Source organism: Melanotaenia boesemani, chromosome 1 (assembly GCF_017639745.1).
Source record: "Melanotaenia boesemani isolate fMelBoe1 chromosome 1, fMelBoe1.pri, whole genome shotgun sequence".
NCBI classification, from domain to species: Eukaryota; Metazoa; Chordata; class Actinopteri; order Atheriniformes; family Melanotaeniidae; genus Melanotaenia; species Melanotaenia boesemani.
The window spans coordinates 26,455,830-26,473,955 of NC_055682.1; the positions used below are offsets into that span (position 1 = coordinate 26,455,830).

At 38.2% G+C, this 18,126-nt stretch overlaps 1 protein-coding gene across 1 annotated transcript in view; it reads right to left on the reverse strand.

Moving 5' to 3' along the window:
* ush2a (Usher syndrome 2A (autosomal recessive, mild)) overlaps positions 1-18,126 on the reverse strand; it is a 250,130-nt gene that overhangs the window by 177,965 nt on the left and 54,039 nt on the right. The window contains 4 exon segments of the mRNA XM_042001931.1: positions 350-633; positions 10,057-10,264; positions 10,424-10,554; positions 13,066-13,261. Coding sequence (XP_041857865.1) covers positions 350-633; positions 10,057-10,264; positions 10,424-10,554; positions 13,066-13,261 — 819 coding nt within the window.

An 18,126-nucleotide genomic window follows, 5' to 3' on the forward strand; every position in this document is an offset into this window, starting at 1 on the left:
GAGAATCAGTCTTTTGTCTAGATTTAACTGTAAAATTTTTATGATAAATCAATTCTTTTAAGAACATAATCTCTATGAAATAGTTATAAAAATGATTAAAGGGTGTTTAGCAATTTAAACTACACATAGATTTTTTAAATTAACTGATTCAGAAACCCATATTTTCTCAAAATCGAACTTTATCTTCATTTCAAAGGAAGTGCTTATCAAAGTACAAAAGAAAAAAGTTGATAATAGTTGAAATGCCAAATTTGATGTGCTTCCCGGACTGTAAAATAAAGCATTTTTAGAAGTAAATGTCTAAAATTAGTTATCAACCATGCAAAAAGCTTGGAAAGGGGACACATGCCTTGCACACACACTGTCCGGTGAATGAATCGCAGTCTGTTCCAGGTACTGTCCCGTCTTGTGAGCAGTTGCAAGGTGTACAGGATCCCTCAAGTCTTAAACCATATAAGCCACTGCCACATGAATCACATCGTCGACCCCCCACGCCACGCTTACATTCGCACTGCCCACCCCGAGGCTCACAAAACGGACTGAGGGAACCCAAGGGGTCACAGTCACATGGGATGCAGCCTTCTGGATGGGAAAGGTTCCAATAACCAAACTCACAGCGGTCACATGAAAGGCCTGGAAGACAGAAGAAAGAAAAAGCAGAAAGGGAAAAAATATTGTATTTGGTGAAATGTTAAGGAGAAGGTAAATTTGGACCAGCTGAGGGAAACAAAAAATTGACATAAAAAAATTAAACTGATGCCTTCTTGTTCACCACTAAGCATTATGCCTTACTGTGTATGCAGACTAGTGTGCATGAATATGTGTGTGTGCGATTGAGAAAGCAAGAGAAATGGCGGGCGAGTGAATAAAACTGCCATCATTAGGGCCAGACCTCTGCATATGATGGATCACTCACCTAAGGCCAAACATTTAATTTTACTGAGCAATAAATAAATAAATAAATAAAAGTAAATGAATAAATTATGCTACTACAAGAAAAAATGGAGGGATAGAAGAAGAAGAGATGAAGAAATAGAAAAATGGAATATAAAAGTAAAAGTGAATTATCATGGAATAAAACTTGAAAAGGTGAGTTACATTAAAGAAAAAACATTGAATTATATTCTAAAAAAAGGAGTATCTGGTTTAGAAAAAGAGCTCATATTTCAACATGTTCTCTTTGTTAAAAAACAAATTATTTGTTTTCATTAATATTTTTTAGCTTGTAAAAAAATAAAAAAAAACTGTTTAATGAAAACATTTACAACCTTGCAGGACTGTAGAATTTAACAATTTTGCTTAATTTATTAAGCTTATTAATTTATTTTTAAATGTCTTATTAGCATTTCATTTGAACATCATTGCATATTATTCCTTAAACCCGTTTTTCTTCTGCTTATAATTATATACAATAATTATAAACAGCAGCAAACGCCATGTCCATAAAGTGTGAGATTTAATAGCAGCAGCGGCAGTGGTGTTACCTGCAAGGATAGTTAAACTATGATATGCAGTGTGTATGTGTGTGGCTATGTGGGTGTGTGTGTGTGTGTGTGCACAGCTTATTTGAATATGCCATACGTATTCTATGACAGGCAATCTGTCCCTAAATGGATGCCTGGGGGCAATGCAGTCACCACAGTCGTTTATGAGGGAGAACGTGTTCATATGTGGGTGGCTGTGAAGGTGTGTGTGTGCACACAGATTAATAGAAACATACCTGTACATCTGTGTTAGTGCACTTCTGTGTATGTGTGTGTGTGTGTGTAGGTGTGTGTCCTACTCCAAGTAGTAGACACTTTGCATTTCCCCGGGCCTGCCCACTTTAATGATTTTACAGATATGAATACATTTCTCTCCATAGATCATATTTCATAATAGTCTAGTGAAGATATGTGTCTGTGTGTGCAGAAGTGCAAATGCAGATTTTAGTTTATAAGTGGTAAATATGCAGGCTGGCAAGCTGATGCTTAGAAACCTAACAACCCTTTGATATATTGCACTCTACATCTTACAACTAAATCTTAGCAATTCATAAACAATTCTAAATATATTGTATAGAGTTGCCAACAAAGTAATTCTATTCTATATTTACATTTTGGACAATGAAAAAAAAGTCCAGCAAATACACTAACAGAAATGTTTCAAATAACATAAGAAAGGAGCAAAGAGGACAACAGTTCAATAAAAAGGAAGGGAAAGCAAGAACATAAAAGAATAGAAAATGTTAATATATATTAGATCAGAACAGAAATAATGCACTGTGTGTTAAGATGTCCACATGGCCATGTGTGCATATGTGTGTGTGTGTGTGAGTGTATTTTCAGGACATGGCCCAGCTTTTTATCAGGAGCCAGCTGGTTAACAGGCTCATGCATCACCATTTCAAACACTATTATGTACACACTGCACTCTGGCACCTTGTTATGAGTGTGCGTGTTTCTGCATGTGTGCATTTGTGTCTACGTGCGCACATTTCAATTCCATCCTTCTGAAGTGTGCCTGCCATTGCTCAACTCAAAGTATCAGCTTGGCGGTAATAAATTGCCATAATCAAATCTCATTTCTGAAAAATACCTGTGGGAGCAACCAAACAAACAAGGACAGAAAAAAACAAAAATGAGTCTTGTAAGAAGGAGTGTGAAAAAAATACAAGGGACTGCAGCAGTTTGTTTTAATCAACTTGGCATTGAATTAGAGAATTAAATACCAGCTTAGTCCTTGATGGCATACGTGTGCACATGTACAGACACACACACACATAAATAGGCATGCACACACAAACACTCTCATAGCCTACAATCCAGAGTTGGGCAAAGACAAAAGTACATGAACACATGGCTACATTCATCTTTCTTTCACATACACAAAAACCAACATACTTACACACATACAGTACACATGCCCACACTCACATGCACAACACAGACCCTTGATAGCAAGGCTTAGCAATAAGCATGATGCGTTGAGTTGAGGAGCATTGGCCGGTTTTGCATTTCATACGAGCCTGTTCTTCAAAGACACACAGGGGAGAGAGTGAAACCATTTATCACAAAGAGAGGCACAACGGCTGGAAGCACCGCCAGCAGAAAAGCCTGTTTATTTTGGCTGCCAAAACACTTTTGGATATGGATGTGTGTTCATCAGTGTGTATGTATGCATGCTAGTTTCGTCGTGTGCACAGTGTATACACTTTTGCTTTGTGTACACCTCGATGAAAGCCCCAAAGTATTAATTAAGGCAGCGTCACTGGACAGTTATTCTAAATAAGGGGTAGATTTACTATGACTTTGATGCCATGCAAACTCTGTTTTCATATTAGGTCATTGTCAAGATTTACCAACAAGGATCATAATCTAGGATCTAAAAGACAAGGACAGAATCATTTCTTTGTTTCTTTGTTTTTGTCCTGTTGCAAATCTATTTATAGGAGTCTCCTTTTCTGAGAGCAAAGTTTAGTATAGAAAGTGGTTAAATAAATATCAGAGTTATTCATTAAGCTTGGGCAAAGTCATTTATTGTCAACTGCAGCATTATTTACCATGTCTTAGCTTTAGGGCTTGACATGGGTGTGAGAAGGTACAGGTGATGTAAAACAGAAACAAGCAAAAGTGTAAAGGAAGACACTCTCCAAGCCTGAATTATTTAGTGTCAGAAGCTGAAGCTGAAGCTGGGGGGTTGAAGATCCTGTTAAGGTCATTGATTTTGTAAACAAGAGCTGTATGTAGACTGCCCCTCTTACAGGAGTGCATTAGAGTGTGTTTCAGCCAGACTGTTTGCAGTAATGCAGACTACTGATAGACCAGGTGCCTTACCTGATCCACAGGATCATGTTTTATTTTTTTTAATCCCGCTAACTCCCTACTGTTTTAGTTTGATTCCAGAATGGAAACTACAGTTTTGGCTTGAACTAAATTATTTTACTTATATTTTTTTTGTTTTCAATTTTAAAAATTTATTTAGTTAGTTCACATTTTGATAAATTCTAATATATTTATTGGTTTAATTATCTATTCCTTTTACCGATAATCGTTTTGCTAGTTACTAATTCAGTTAGAGGCCCCCAGTTGCTTGTTTTACGTACATTTGTTATTTCTCTATGAGTCACAATTAATCTCAGGTAGCAATACTGTTTTCTTGTTAGAGCTACCATGGAGCATGTTGGGTTGCCTGTGTTCAAGGAGTTCTTCGCACGCATCTCAGCTGGGGAGATGCCTGTGGTTGAGTGGATAAGGAGGGTGGGCTCTATGTTTTGTTTTTTCTCAATGTTTTGTCTATTCTATTATATTCTATTTGTTGATAGTAATGTCAGTCACTGCAGTTTCCAAATGTATTGATAGGTCAGTTTTCCTGCCAATGTCACTGTTATCCTCCTTGTTCTTTATTGGTTCTATATTCTCCATTCCAGATTAACTCAACACCCTAATGGAAATGAACTTAAGTTTATTAATTGAAACTTCAAAGGACTAAATTTCTCAGTAAAACAACAGGGTTATGCAATATCTTCAACACTCAGGTAATTATCTTCAAGAAACACATTTGAAACCATCTGTTCGTTCTAAAATTAAAAGTGGGTGGATTGCCTATCATTCTTCATTCCACACTAAGTCCTGAGGGGTTCCAGTTTTGCTGCACAAATCAATTCCGTTTACATGTTCTAATGTGGTCTCTCATTTGAATGGCAGATATTTGATCATTACTGTGTGAAATAGGATACCCCGGTTTTATTAGTGAATGTTTATGCCTCCAATAATGCTAATATGTTAAACAGCTCTTTTCTGGTTTTCCAGACATATCCTCACACTTTCTCATTTTAGGGGGTGGCTCAGTTCAGAGCTGGATCGCCCCTCCTCAAAGGCTCCTGTCAGTTTGAGTATCTGGTTTAGAAGTTCTGTCCAGCCATGAACCCCACGGTGTCTTAATGTGCGTTTACGTTCAAAGGAAAATTTTTGTAAATATGATGTCCAACCAAATTGATATGTTCTTAAGCATAAATAAGACCACTAAAACCTCTGCATCGGCATTGTGGGAAACTTTAAAAGGTTACATTAGAGGACAAATAATTTCCTTTGCCAGTCATGAGGATAAACTAAAATGGGAAAAACTATCCGAACTAACAAACCATATTGCTCAGATGGATAGTCTATATGCAACATATATATATATATATTTTAGGGGTAGGCACTAGTGATGCGCAGGTCGGGTTTTTTTCCGACCCGCGGGTCCCGCTCTTTTAAAAAAATTGGACCGCACCAAACCGCCCCGCACCTCCGCTTCTATTTTTTTAACCCGACACGACCCGACCCGCCCCATTAAAACACATGTTATGATATTGACGAATGCTTTTATTTAGTCTGAGAAAGGTGCAAATGGTCTTCTAAATTGGCACTGGAAACTGGCAACACAAAATGTATTTTCATTTGAACGTTAAGCCTATAAACATAAATAGGCAAATAAATAAAGTGTTTTAAAGCGTTTAAGTGTTATAAAGCACATAGCCAATGCTGCTGCTGTTGTCTGCACTGATTACCTCGTTGAACCTGTCCCAAACCTGTGATTTAGCCATTTGACCCTCTTTCTTCTTTTTAAGGACGTAAACTCCCGAACGAATGTTATTCAACACTTCTTCTTCCATCTTTTGTTGCTTATTGCTTGGCGCTTTCTGCACGTAGCCTGCGTAGCCTACTACGCGCCTACGTGGACATTACGTTACAAAACGTGACCTGTGTTTAAATAACTGATAAATATTTTGTCTTACATATTATAGTAACAAAATGTAGACACTGATTAAGGTCTTTACTTTCAGTTTGACAAAAAATAAAATTAATAGATAGAACTAGATATTTCAGAATAGTAAACCACACCAACCCGCCCCGCAGTGAAGCGAAAATTCTTTGACCCGCCCCAACCCGACCCGCGGGTAACCCGCGGGACCCGCAGGTTAGGAGGCGGCCCGCGCATCACTAGTAGGCACGTTAACGTGTTATCATCATGTTACCTCATTAAGTATCACTGAATTTTTTTATCCCGCGTTGGCGCAGTTTTTATTGATTTTTTTTTTTCCAAAGTTCTTGCTCACTGGCTCTGAACATAGAGAAACCACATGCAGAGGCTTGCAGTCCAATGTCCCTTCCTCCATATCTTGTCCTGCTGCAGCAGTGTGTCTGATGTAATCAGCAGAGTCGATTACAATCAATCAACCAACCAATCAATCAATCAATCAATCAATTCAACATCATCATCTCCAGATGTGTATAAGGAACACCTCTCTCTACATTCTCAGTTCAGTTCATTGACTTTAGACCATGCTGCTGGATTAATCCTAAAGTCTAGGAATAATTATTATGAACAAGGTGACAAAGCTAGCAGATTTCCCGCTTATCGACTATGTCAGACACCTTTTTCCCATCAGATCTCCCAAATCCAAGAATCCTCAGATATCACAATAGACCCTGAAAGATTTAAAAAGAAATTTAAAAAGTACTATACTTCATTGTACACTTCGGAATCCAGTTCTGTCTCAGAGGACTTTGCCACACTCAAGATCCCTTAGGTGAAACCTGACATGTTTGAACAGTTAGAGAAAGTAAAACTGAACTTTCTACTGCTTTTGGGTCTATGCAAGGTGGAAAATGTCCTGGACCAGGTGGCTATCTGGTCAAGTTTTATAAAAAAATAAAAAGTCATCATAAATTGATCCATCTTTAACTAGATATGTATAATGACTCATTTTAGTCCCTTAGCCCCCAACATTTTACCAAGCCTTTAACTCTCATTTTAAAATAAGAATAAGGAGCCTCTTTCCTGCTCCTCTTACCAGAAAATTAGTTCACTTAATCTTGATTTAAAATTGCTATCGAAATTGTTTGCCCTTCGTTCGGAATTCGTGTTGCCAACCATTATTTCTCCTGATCAAACTGGATTATTTAAAAACTCTTTAATACATTATATAATGTTCCCCGAACCTCTGTGCCAGAAGCTGTGCTTTCTTTGGATGATGATAAGGCATTTTATAGTGTGGAATGGCGGTATCTTTTCTACACCCTAGAGAAATTTGGCCTCGGTGGGAACTTTGCTTCATGGGTGGTTAGTATATTCTTCCTTCCTCAAGTTTCAGTGAGAACAAATAATACAGAGTCATGCTTTTTTTTCCTTTCATCGCTCAACGAGGTAGCGTTGTCCCCTGAGCCTCTTTCATTTGCTTTGGCTATTGAGCCTCTTGCTATTTCACTCCATCACAGTCCCCACATTACAGGAATTTTCAGGAATGGGGTAGAACAAAAAGTTTCTCTTTATGCCGATGATCTCCTCCTCTATATTTCTAATTTTTCAATGTCTGTCCCTGCAGCTCTCTCTATATTTGACTCATTCAGTGTTATATCTTGCTATAAACTGAACTTCAGTAAGAGCAAACTATTTCTGTTAAATAGAGCAGCAAATGACTTTCCATTACAAAGTTTGCCATTTAAAACGGTGCCGTATAGGTTAGTTTAGGGCTTCATGTACCTGACAATTTTGAAGAGTTTTGTAAGGCCATTTTATCCCCATTTTGAACCATTTACAACAACACTTTAACAGCTGGTAAGTGTTTAATCTATCATTAACTGCTCGTATTAACTCAGTTAAAATGAACGCCCTATATTTATTTCAATGTGTGCCCGTGTTTCTTCCCCAGAACTGTTTTTGTAGAATTGACATCATTATTTCAGAATTCATATGGAGTAAAAGGACCCCAAGAATACACAAGCATATCCTTTAGAGACCAAAGGCACTAGAGGGAATGGCTCTGCCAAATCCAAGATTTTACTACTTGGCTGCCCACCTAAGAATAATACAATCCTGGCTACAGTTTGATTCACACCATTTCATGTCTGTTTGGCTTGCATTGTAAGCTGACTCCTGTCATCCAGGGTCCTTGGCAGTGTTAGTTCATTCTCCCATTAAGAGTCCTTCCTAACGCTACACAGAAAATGTAATTGTTAAAACACCTCTGAGAATCTGAAATCAGTTCAGCTGCCATTATGGCATTCAGACAATATTCACTGCTGTAACCACAAACTATGCCTTCCCTCCACCTCTGGTAGATGGAGTTCTTACAGCTTGGTCCGACTTAGGTATTAATTAATTTAAAGGCTTGTATAATGACAACAGCTTTGCATTTTTCCAACAGCTGTCTAAAAAAATTTCTAAACAAAATTTCTTCAGGTTTCTCCAGATTCAGTTTTGTTAGAAGCATATTCCCAGTTTACCAGTCTACCCATTGAATCACCATTAGACACATTCCTTAAACTGCCACCTGCTCTTAAAGAAATATTATCACATATCTATGCTCAGATTCATTTCTCACAACTGGCTTCCTAAGACTCAAATGACTCTGGGAGCCAGATCTCGGAGAGGAGATCACGATGTCCTGAATAGAGTGAATCATCTATCTGTACAAAGCATGAACTGATCCAGTGCAACATTGTACATTGCACCCACCTTACAAAGGTTAGGCTGTCACAAATCTATAAAGATGTGGACCCGACATGTGACAGGTATCACTAAGAACCTGGCAAGCCATATCCATATGTTTTGGTCTTGCTTTGCTTTGCTGTCCTATTAGGAGAAAAATTTTAGATCAGTGTCCAAGGTTACAGGGAGACTGATCAAACCTAATGCTTTGATTGCATTTTTTTGGTGTATCTACAGTGTCACTTTCCTCCCTAGAAGCAGCCTTTATAGCCATTGACACCCTTCTTGCCAGATGCTTGATATTATTCGAGTGGAAATCTTCAACAGCCCCATCACATACCGCATGGGTGAGAAAAATCCTAAATTGTGTTAATCTGGAAGGAATCAGGTGCATAGAGTGGCGCCTTGAAAAAAAATGGAAAAATCTGGGACCTGTATTGAAATATGTACGTAAATATGTAATAAGAACTGGACTTCTGAGAGACTCCTTAGTGACTAATCTACCTGCATTATTTGTGACATAATGAACAGAAGACTGACCAACATTGTACTTTAGTACTTTATTTACATTTTTATTAATTTTATTATTATCATTCTAGTGTTGTTTAACACTTGTCCTTTCCCAGGTTTACATTGTTTTATTTGCTCTTTACTTGCACTTTTGCTTTGTCACTATTGTATTGTCCAAATGTTACTGTGTTGGTTGTATTGATGTTTTTCTGTTTAATTCTAAAAATATGAATAAACAGATTGTGGGAAAAAAGTCAATGCTTAAGCTGCTGCCCCCGCAATCCAACCACAGATAAGTGGTCGAAAATGGGTTAATGAACGCATCATCATGAGGCTACAATGACTCTTCCCTCTTATGTGTGCAGTATGATCTTGAACTTTTAAATAACTTTTTCAGTATAAATAAACTTTAAAGTCTTATAACTCTGATGGAGGACGTCATTTATCAAAGCCAATAAACAGTCTACTTCTGAGGCAAAGAGTACATCTTGAATGTTTGAACTGGACATATAATCAGGATCATGTTTATATGGCCTGCACTGCAGCTACAAGAGATAGGCTGTGGTTGTGCTGTTTGTAAATCAAAGGCTCCTTATTATTAACAGCTCTGCTTGTTTCCAATTCTAGACTAATTTGTGTGACTCCAAGCAGACTGCTTTGGTTATTAATGAAATGAAATGTTATTGAATGTATTTGTAGTTCCATGCAATTTTAAGAAACCACAGAATTTGACATTCAAATTAGCAACATTTCTGATTTGTGACCACACACTAATTGGCTTGACTTAATAAAACTGGGTCTAAGTGTTCTAATGAAAAGAGTAAGTTAAGTACGTTTGCCACTGTTGGCAACAAAACATTTTGAAGCTCCCATGCTTTGTGTTTACCATTTTTAGAAGTAAAATACTAAAATTGTAATATAGCTGATGTCTCTTTTATCAATTAAGTTATCCAAATTGAACTCACAGCATCAGTAAGGTTACTGCGCATGCACATTTGGGAGGCATATCTGAAAACCTGTTATACACAGTTACAATTGTTTTCTCTGACACACAATTCAAAGCACACAATATCAAAGTAAAACAAATCTTACCTGTGACATAAGGTTTACAATGACACTGTCCAGTGTTTTGGTTGCAGTGGGAAACTGTTCCTGCTGATGTGCTGATGACACCCAGATCACTGCAGTTACAGGAAATGCAACCATTTGGATTTGAAGAATTGAGACCATACCAACCAGGCAAGCAGTTGGCACACTGACGACCTGTTACTGCAGCTTTACACTGACATTGACCTCCTGTCTGCAGAGATGCAGTGAGATAAAAGGAGACACGAGGTGTAGAAAAAGGCAAACAGTGGAGGAAAGAAGGGAAAGAAACCAAGTTGAGATAAATAAAAAAACAAGAAACATTTCAATCTTAAACAGTTTTCTGTTTTGTACATTATGTGCAAGTATATACCTGGGCACATTCCATGCTGCCGTTGACCGTTCCAGCAATGTGACACTTACAGGGCTGACACACATCAACTGAAGTGGGATCAGAGTTCTCCAGCCTAAAAAATCCACTTATACACTGGTCACAGTTCTTTCCTGTGAGTAAGAGGGACAGCAGCATAGTGAGTTAGAAAACAATAGGTATATATAAGGAGCCGTTTGAGACATTATTCAGATTGACCCTCTAACAGATATGTAAAATTTAAGTAATTTGCAAATTATACTAAAACCTCACGTATATCATACTGAAATCATTCATACACTATAGTGAAATCTCTTGTACATCATACTGAAATCATTCACACATTATAGTGAAACCTCTAACACACTATACTGAAATGCTCTCATACACTATACTAAAATGTTCTCATATACTATACTGAAGTTTCCTCTCATACTATACTTAAAAGAATTCTACTAGTGTGTTGAGAGGTAAATTTCAGTTAAAACAGAAGTCACATAGTAGAAAAAACATGAGCGCATTTTCAAAACAAACTGTAGAGGAGGAAGTTGGAGAACATTGTGACCAATGTTTTACAAAGACTTATGCTATACTGATATAAGCTCAGTGTAATCTCAGTGATGCTAGAAATGGTGAAATCAAAGCCTCATAAAACACTGTGTCACTGTCATATGACTGCAGTGAGATGGACTCACTGCATCAAAACATTAATGCATTCAGAAAGAGCTTTATCTGCTGGCTGTGTGTGATGCGTTTTAAGAGAAGTGTAAACAAGGCTTCATTACTTCATTATCTCCACTATCCCCGGTCTCAACCTTGACTCAGTCTTTTATAAAGTTCTCAACCCCATGTTGCTGCTGTCATTAATCAGTTTTTAAGTCAGTGTTGAAGCATCACACTTTTTTTCTTTTTCCAATTTGGAAAAGTAGTAGAAAAGGGTGCTTATGCAACTGGGATGGTAAATTATCCTAGTATTTTTATGTATGTATGTATGTATGTATGTATTTATACAGTTATGTTAAAATTTGTGGACGGGACACTGACATTTTCAACTTGTCATCTTGTTTGCAGAAAGCATAGCAGGTGTTCAGTCTGTTTAATGGCAGAGGGATTTTTTAGTCTTGCTGATGTGGTCATGAGTTTATGATGACTAAGTGAATCAGCTGGCTTCTTCAATAATATATTGGCCTCAGCAGAGACTATAATAAGGGTTAGGTCTAGGACGACAGCAAACTGATAACTGACAGTTCCAAGTCTGAATGAGGACACGCTAACAATTCTACCTAGCATAACTCGGCCATTAAGATATGCAGTCCTGTCAAAGGAAGACCTGGATAACACTGGACAACATATGCTTCACCTGTGTTTGGAGAGTTCTCCGGGATACGACTCACAGTGCTGTCCAGGTTTTCGTTTGACAGCACTGTATATCCTAATGACCGAGGTATGCTAGGTGGCTAGGTAGCATGTCCTCATTCAGACTTATTACTGACGGTTGTCTGGGTGATGTCATGTTAACCCTTAATAGTCTCTGTTGAGGCTAGTATAGTATTGAAGATGCCAGCTGCTTCACTGAGATTACTTCCAGGCTACTGAGCTAATATAAGTACTGCATAAGTCTTCATAAAACATTTGTCACGTTGTTCTCCAACTTCTTCCTCTTTAGTTTGTTTTGAAAATGAGCTCTGGTTTTTTCTACTACGTGACTTCTGTTTCAACTGAAATTTACCTCTCAACACATTAGTAGAATTCCTTTTCAGTATAGTATATGAGAGGAAATTTCAGTATAGTATATAAGAACATTTTAGTATAGTGTATGAGAGCATTTCAAGTGAACTTTATCTTTCACACACACTAGTAGAATTCCTTTCATACATACTAGTGAAATGTCATTTCAGAAATTTCACTATGTGTGAGTGATTTCAGTATTATGTATGAGAGCAGTTCAGTATATTCTATAAGAGCATTTCAGTATAGTGTATGAGAAGAGATTTTAGTATAGTATATGAGAGGCAGTTTCAGTATAGTGTATGAGAGGTTTCACTATAGTGTATGAATGATTTCAATATGATGTAGAGATCTAAATTTGTTTCATTAAGCTACAAACGGCTTCTTTCCTTCATCACAACTTGCCAATTTGCAGTGGTTCACGTGGACAACTAATCATCTAAACTGAGCTGGGTACAAATCTTGGGCTAAGAGCATAGAGGACAGCCTCAAACATCTTCTTTCTCACACCTTTTTGCTGATTGGCAACAACTACCAGTAATGCACCAATTAATAAATGAGGACGTAAACAAGTGATGCACTGTTTGTGGCGACAGATTAATTTAGTTTAGTTTTATTAAATGTGCTCCAGGCACTGTGGATGTTTTGGTGCATTATGTTACATTTTTGTCAGAACAATGTTTCTGAATTTAGACTATAATGTTTGTGTAGATGAAAAAAGAAAAAATGAAGAAATAAAAATAAAGATGAAAAAAATGTGCTACTGAGTTCCTCTTAACAAACGAAGATATTTTAGATCGCTAAATATTTTATTTTTTCATGGATCATCCACATCATCATTTACTACACTACTCTCCTAACTTTATAAATTCCAACCTGTGCAACAATCAAGTTAACTTATGTAGCCAACAATGTACCTGTGGTATTGTGCATGCAGTTGTCACAGACTCCTCCTCCTCCTCGATAATGTTCTTCTGGGTGGTCATCAGCTAGGCCATCGTAATGACAGGAGAAGGCGTGGCCGTGACACTGACAAGATCGGCAGTTCATAGGTTGGAGCTGATCACCTGCTCTAAATGGTTTGTCATTGTAGAGCGGTGTGCAGTGCTGGCACTGTACAAATCAATGAGACATGCATGCTTTTATTTAAAATATACACTTCTGTTCCTAAAACGTTTGATGGTGCATTAAATCTAAAAAAAAAGAATACATTAATTCTAAAATTCATTACATGTGATTATTTGAAAAACTGTGCAAATATAATATCACTTGTTCCCTACTCTGGCATTACCTTCAATATGCACTTTCTTTTGGTAAAATTAGTATTATTCTTCCCTGGAAAAAAGATGCTGTCTGGTCAGCAGCCCGTATTGCTTCAAAACTTATATGCATCATTTAGCATTAATGGTTCAAGTTACTTACTCGTGTATTTTCAAACCATCTCTGATGCAGGCTTTCGGATTGTGTTGATAAGCTGTACAGTCTGTCTCCTCTTAAAAAAAATCCTATTGGAAACTTGACCTGTAAGCTCTTTTGTTTTCTGAATAAATTATTGATAATGCTGTGACCAGCAGCTACTAAAGAGCTATGATGTCACAACACATTACGTTGTGTTTTTTCTTCATTAAAACATTTCCAACATATCATGGAACAATCGCTTATTAAAAATTTGTGATTTTTCTTTCTTCAAACAAATTTCTACTACATTAGTGTCTTAAAGCTTCAGTCTTCAGTTAACTTTACTCATAGTTTTCACCGATCACTCCACAGATCAGGAGCACGGACAGCAATAATCATGAGAACTGTAACTAAAATCTTAATTTATTAGTAAAAAAGAAAAAAGAAAACAATTTTACCAACTGCCAACATTCAGCATAGCCTACACTTAACTTCTTGACTTCTTTAAATTTAGTTTAAAATTTTTTTTTTTTTTTTTAGCCAATAGCTCATTTCCATCCATTGACCCAGAAGGTTGTTAAAAGCAAGGTCTAAAAAGACAAGATACAGGTAAAATGCTATATAAGCAGAATTTTAAAAAACAAAACATTATTATGACAGTCAAGTAAGCAACAACACGCACCAGAATTACACAGACATCTATATATCTCTATATACAATTGTATACATAAACACACACACAGATACACACACACGTCCATCCATTTTCTTGCCGCTTATCTGCGGTTAGGTTGCAGGGGCAGCTGCCTAAGCAGGGAAGCCCAGACTTCCCTCTCCCCAGCCACATTTGCCAGCTCATTGAAGTGGATCCTGAGGTGTGCCCAGGCCAGCTGAGAAATGTAGTCCCTCCAGCATGTCCTGGGTTCTCCCTGGAATCTCCTCCCAGTGGGACATGCCCAGAGCACCTCACCAGGGGGGTGTCCAGGAAGCATCATGATCAGATGCCAAGTCACCTCATCTGGCTCCTCTTGATGCGGAGGAAAAGCAACTCTACTAGCCCCAGCCGGATAATTGAGCTTCTCACCCTATTGGCCACCCGGCTAATTTTGGCCGCTTCTATTGCAATCTTGTTCTTTCGTTCACTATCCACAGGTTGTGACCATAGGTGAGGGTAGGGAAACAGATCAATCAGTAAATCAAGAGCGTCACCTTTTGGCCCAGCTTCTTCTTCACCACAACAAACTAATGCAGAATCCACATCACTGCAGACACCACACCAATCCACCTGTCAACCTCCCACTCCATCCATCCCTTACACTTGAATAATATCCTAAAATACTTGAACGCCTCCACTTGGGGAAGAACATTATTGCCGACTTGTAGAAGAAACTCCACCATTTTCCCAGGACTTGGCTGTGAATCACAGTCGGATAAAGCCAACAGAACCAGATCATCTGAAAAAAACAGAAACCCAATCCTGAGGTTACTAAACTGGATCCCCTCAACACCTCGGTTGCACCTAAAAATTCAGTACATAAAAGCTATGAACAGAACCGGCGACAAAGGGCAGCCATGGTGGAATCCGACTTACTGCCAGCAGTGCAAACCAAGCTTTGGCACAAGTCGTACAGGGACCAGACAGCTCGTACTAGTGGGCCTGGTATGCCATACAGCCATAGTATTCCACACAAGAGTCCAATGGACATGGTCAAATGCCTTATTCAAGACCACAAAGTACATTTAAACTGGTTGGGCAAACTCCCGTGCCCCCTTCAAGACACCTGAAGAAGGTGTAGAGCTGGTCCACTGTTCCATGACGAGGATGAAAACCACACTACTCCTAAACAATGTGAGGTCTGACTGAGGCTGAGGAGTGTGATCCCCCTCTAACTGGAGCACACCCTCCAGTCCCTTTTTCTGAAGAGGGGGAACACCACCCCCAGTCTGCCAGTCAGTTCCGCTTAGCCTGCCGATACCCATCAGCTGCCTCCAGAATCCCACAGCCCAAAAAGACCTGATAGGACTCTTACGTCAGCTTGATGACATCCTTCACTGCTGGTGTCCACCAACAAGCTCTGGGACTACTGCTGTGACAGGCACCGATGACCTTACAGCTGCAGCTCCGGTTGGCCACCTCAACAATAGAGACTGACAACCCTGTCCACTCGGACTCAATGTCCCCCGTCTCACTCGTGACATAGTTCAAGCTCTGCTGGAGGTGGGAGTTAAAGCTCTTTCTGACAGGGGACTATGCCTGACATTCCCAGCAGACCCTAACAACACATTTGGACCTGCCAAGCATGACTGGCATCCTCCCCTATCATCTGAGCCAACTCACCAACAGGTGGTAATCACCTGACAGATCCACCTTTCTCTTCACCCAAGTATCCAAAACATGCGGCCGGAAGTCCAACAATACAATCACAAAGTGACAAAGTTATCGAACGGCCTTAAGTGTACTGTTGCCAAGTGCACATGTGGACACTCTTATGCCTGAACACGATGTTAGTTATGGACAATCGATGATGAGATGATGATGATGATGGAGTTCAGTAACAAAACACCACTCAAATTCAGATCAGGAGGACTGTTCCTCCCAATCACACCACTCCAAGTCTCACTACCCCAAAATAGCTCCTAGGATCTTCGGGACATGTAAACCCCTACATTGAAGTAAGGTGGCTGCTCAGGGAGTCGCCACACATATGTTACACATATAAATTCATTATCACTATCAGTAATACAAATCATATTGTATCTATATCTATATGGTATTACACATACATGTCTATATACATACATATGGACACACTGACACACCTATATACAAAAATATGTATACCCATACATACCCCCATATATGTACAGAGTACCATAAGATTTCTATGGTAAGGTGAGGTTCCATAGGTTACATGACCGTCTGACCAAACATGGTACACCGGTGTAGTATTGCAACATTTTTAGTGAAGGCTTGCATAGTCTTTTTTCTGGGTTGTTGGATTAATATTATATTTCACAAATTTTATGAATGGGGGAGGTGCAAGACCACTCAGTACCTTATATGTAAATTTAATTTCCCCGCTAGGGACTAATAAAGATCTTATCTTTTTTTAAAAAAAAAATCTTACATCTTATCTTTTAAGCTGATTGTTTTTGAGCTTAGAAATGTGTGCCTTGCCACAATATGCCAATGATATATATATATATATATATATATTAGTGCTGGGCAACGATTAAATTTTTTAATCGTGATTAATCGCATGATATGCTGCGATTAATAGCGATTAATCGCATCGTTAAACGCAAAATGTCTCTTTCCTTTAAAAGAAGGCCTACAGCTATATAAAGAAAATGTAGTAAATTTTGGTTTACTAACACAACATCAGAGGTCTCCAACCTGTGACTCTGGAGCTCCAAGTGGCTCCCTGGGCCTTCAACAATGCCTCTAAACACGTGGCTAAAATATTTTTTTTAAATCTATCTTTCTTGTCATTAGGTTAGAAACAGGGACTTTTTTTTTTCTTTTACATTTTTTTTCACAAATATCTACATCCCTTAGAAGAAAGTCTGTTTATCCTCTTTTTATAAAGGTTTTATAGTTTTCTTTATTTTAAAACCTTAAAAATGGAAATAAAAATGTGGTTCTTCAAAAGTAACAAATATCCTATGGTGGCTCTTCATTAAAATATATATTAACTTGCCTTTTTTAAAAGTCTGGTAACATTTGCAGCTCTAAAGGAGTTTTTGGATTGGAAAGGCTGCAGACCCCTGCACTAAACACATAAACAGGCTTAGTAGCAGTTTTCTCTTTAAACAGCAACAGTTAAAATATTTCTTCATATATATTTATAAAATCAAATATTTATGAGAAAGAAGGATGACATGTTCAGGATTTACTAACTGAAAAGGTAAAAAGTCAGCAGGATGAATTTAAAGCTTTGAAGCTGCTTCCTTCTAAACACAGAAGGAACAATATGTGATGAATATCAGCATCAGGTGAACAGACAGAAAGCAGGATTAGAATCTCACAGCTTCTAGATGGTGAAGAGAGAGAAAAATTCACAGTATGCACAATAACTTCCATCCATGCACATTTACTGCTTCATTATCCAGATTTCTGGCCTATAAAGTCTCTAAACTTTCATTCTTAGCTTAACTGCACCTGCAGCCTCTTCTACCAGGAGTTAAGGGGTTAACATCTCGTTTCCGGGTGTAGCGTCAGGTCTGTAGATGTAACTTTAAACATGTGTGGTATCCACAGAAAGTCCAGAATCTCAGCTACCAGCTCAGCAAAACCATTTCTATCACCAACAAACACAGTTAAGACAACAAATAATTTAAAGAGCAGTTACACAAAGTCCAAAAAATATGTAAACACAAATGATGCCTGCCCGTGTCCACGCCACGGCATGAACACGAACAAACGACTTCTCTACTGAAAGCGCACATCTTCCACAGCTAGAAGTTTCATCTCGCTATGACCAAGATTCACCAAACCAGAGGCAGAAGAAGGCCCGATTTATGCTGCACGTTTGTAAAAGTCAGAAAGCATGTCTTACCTTTGCTGTCTTGCATAAATT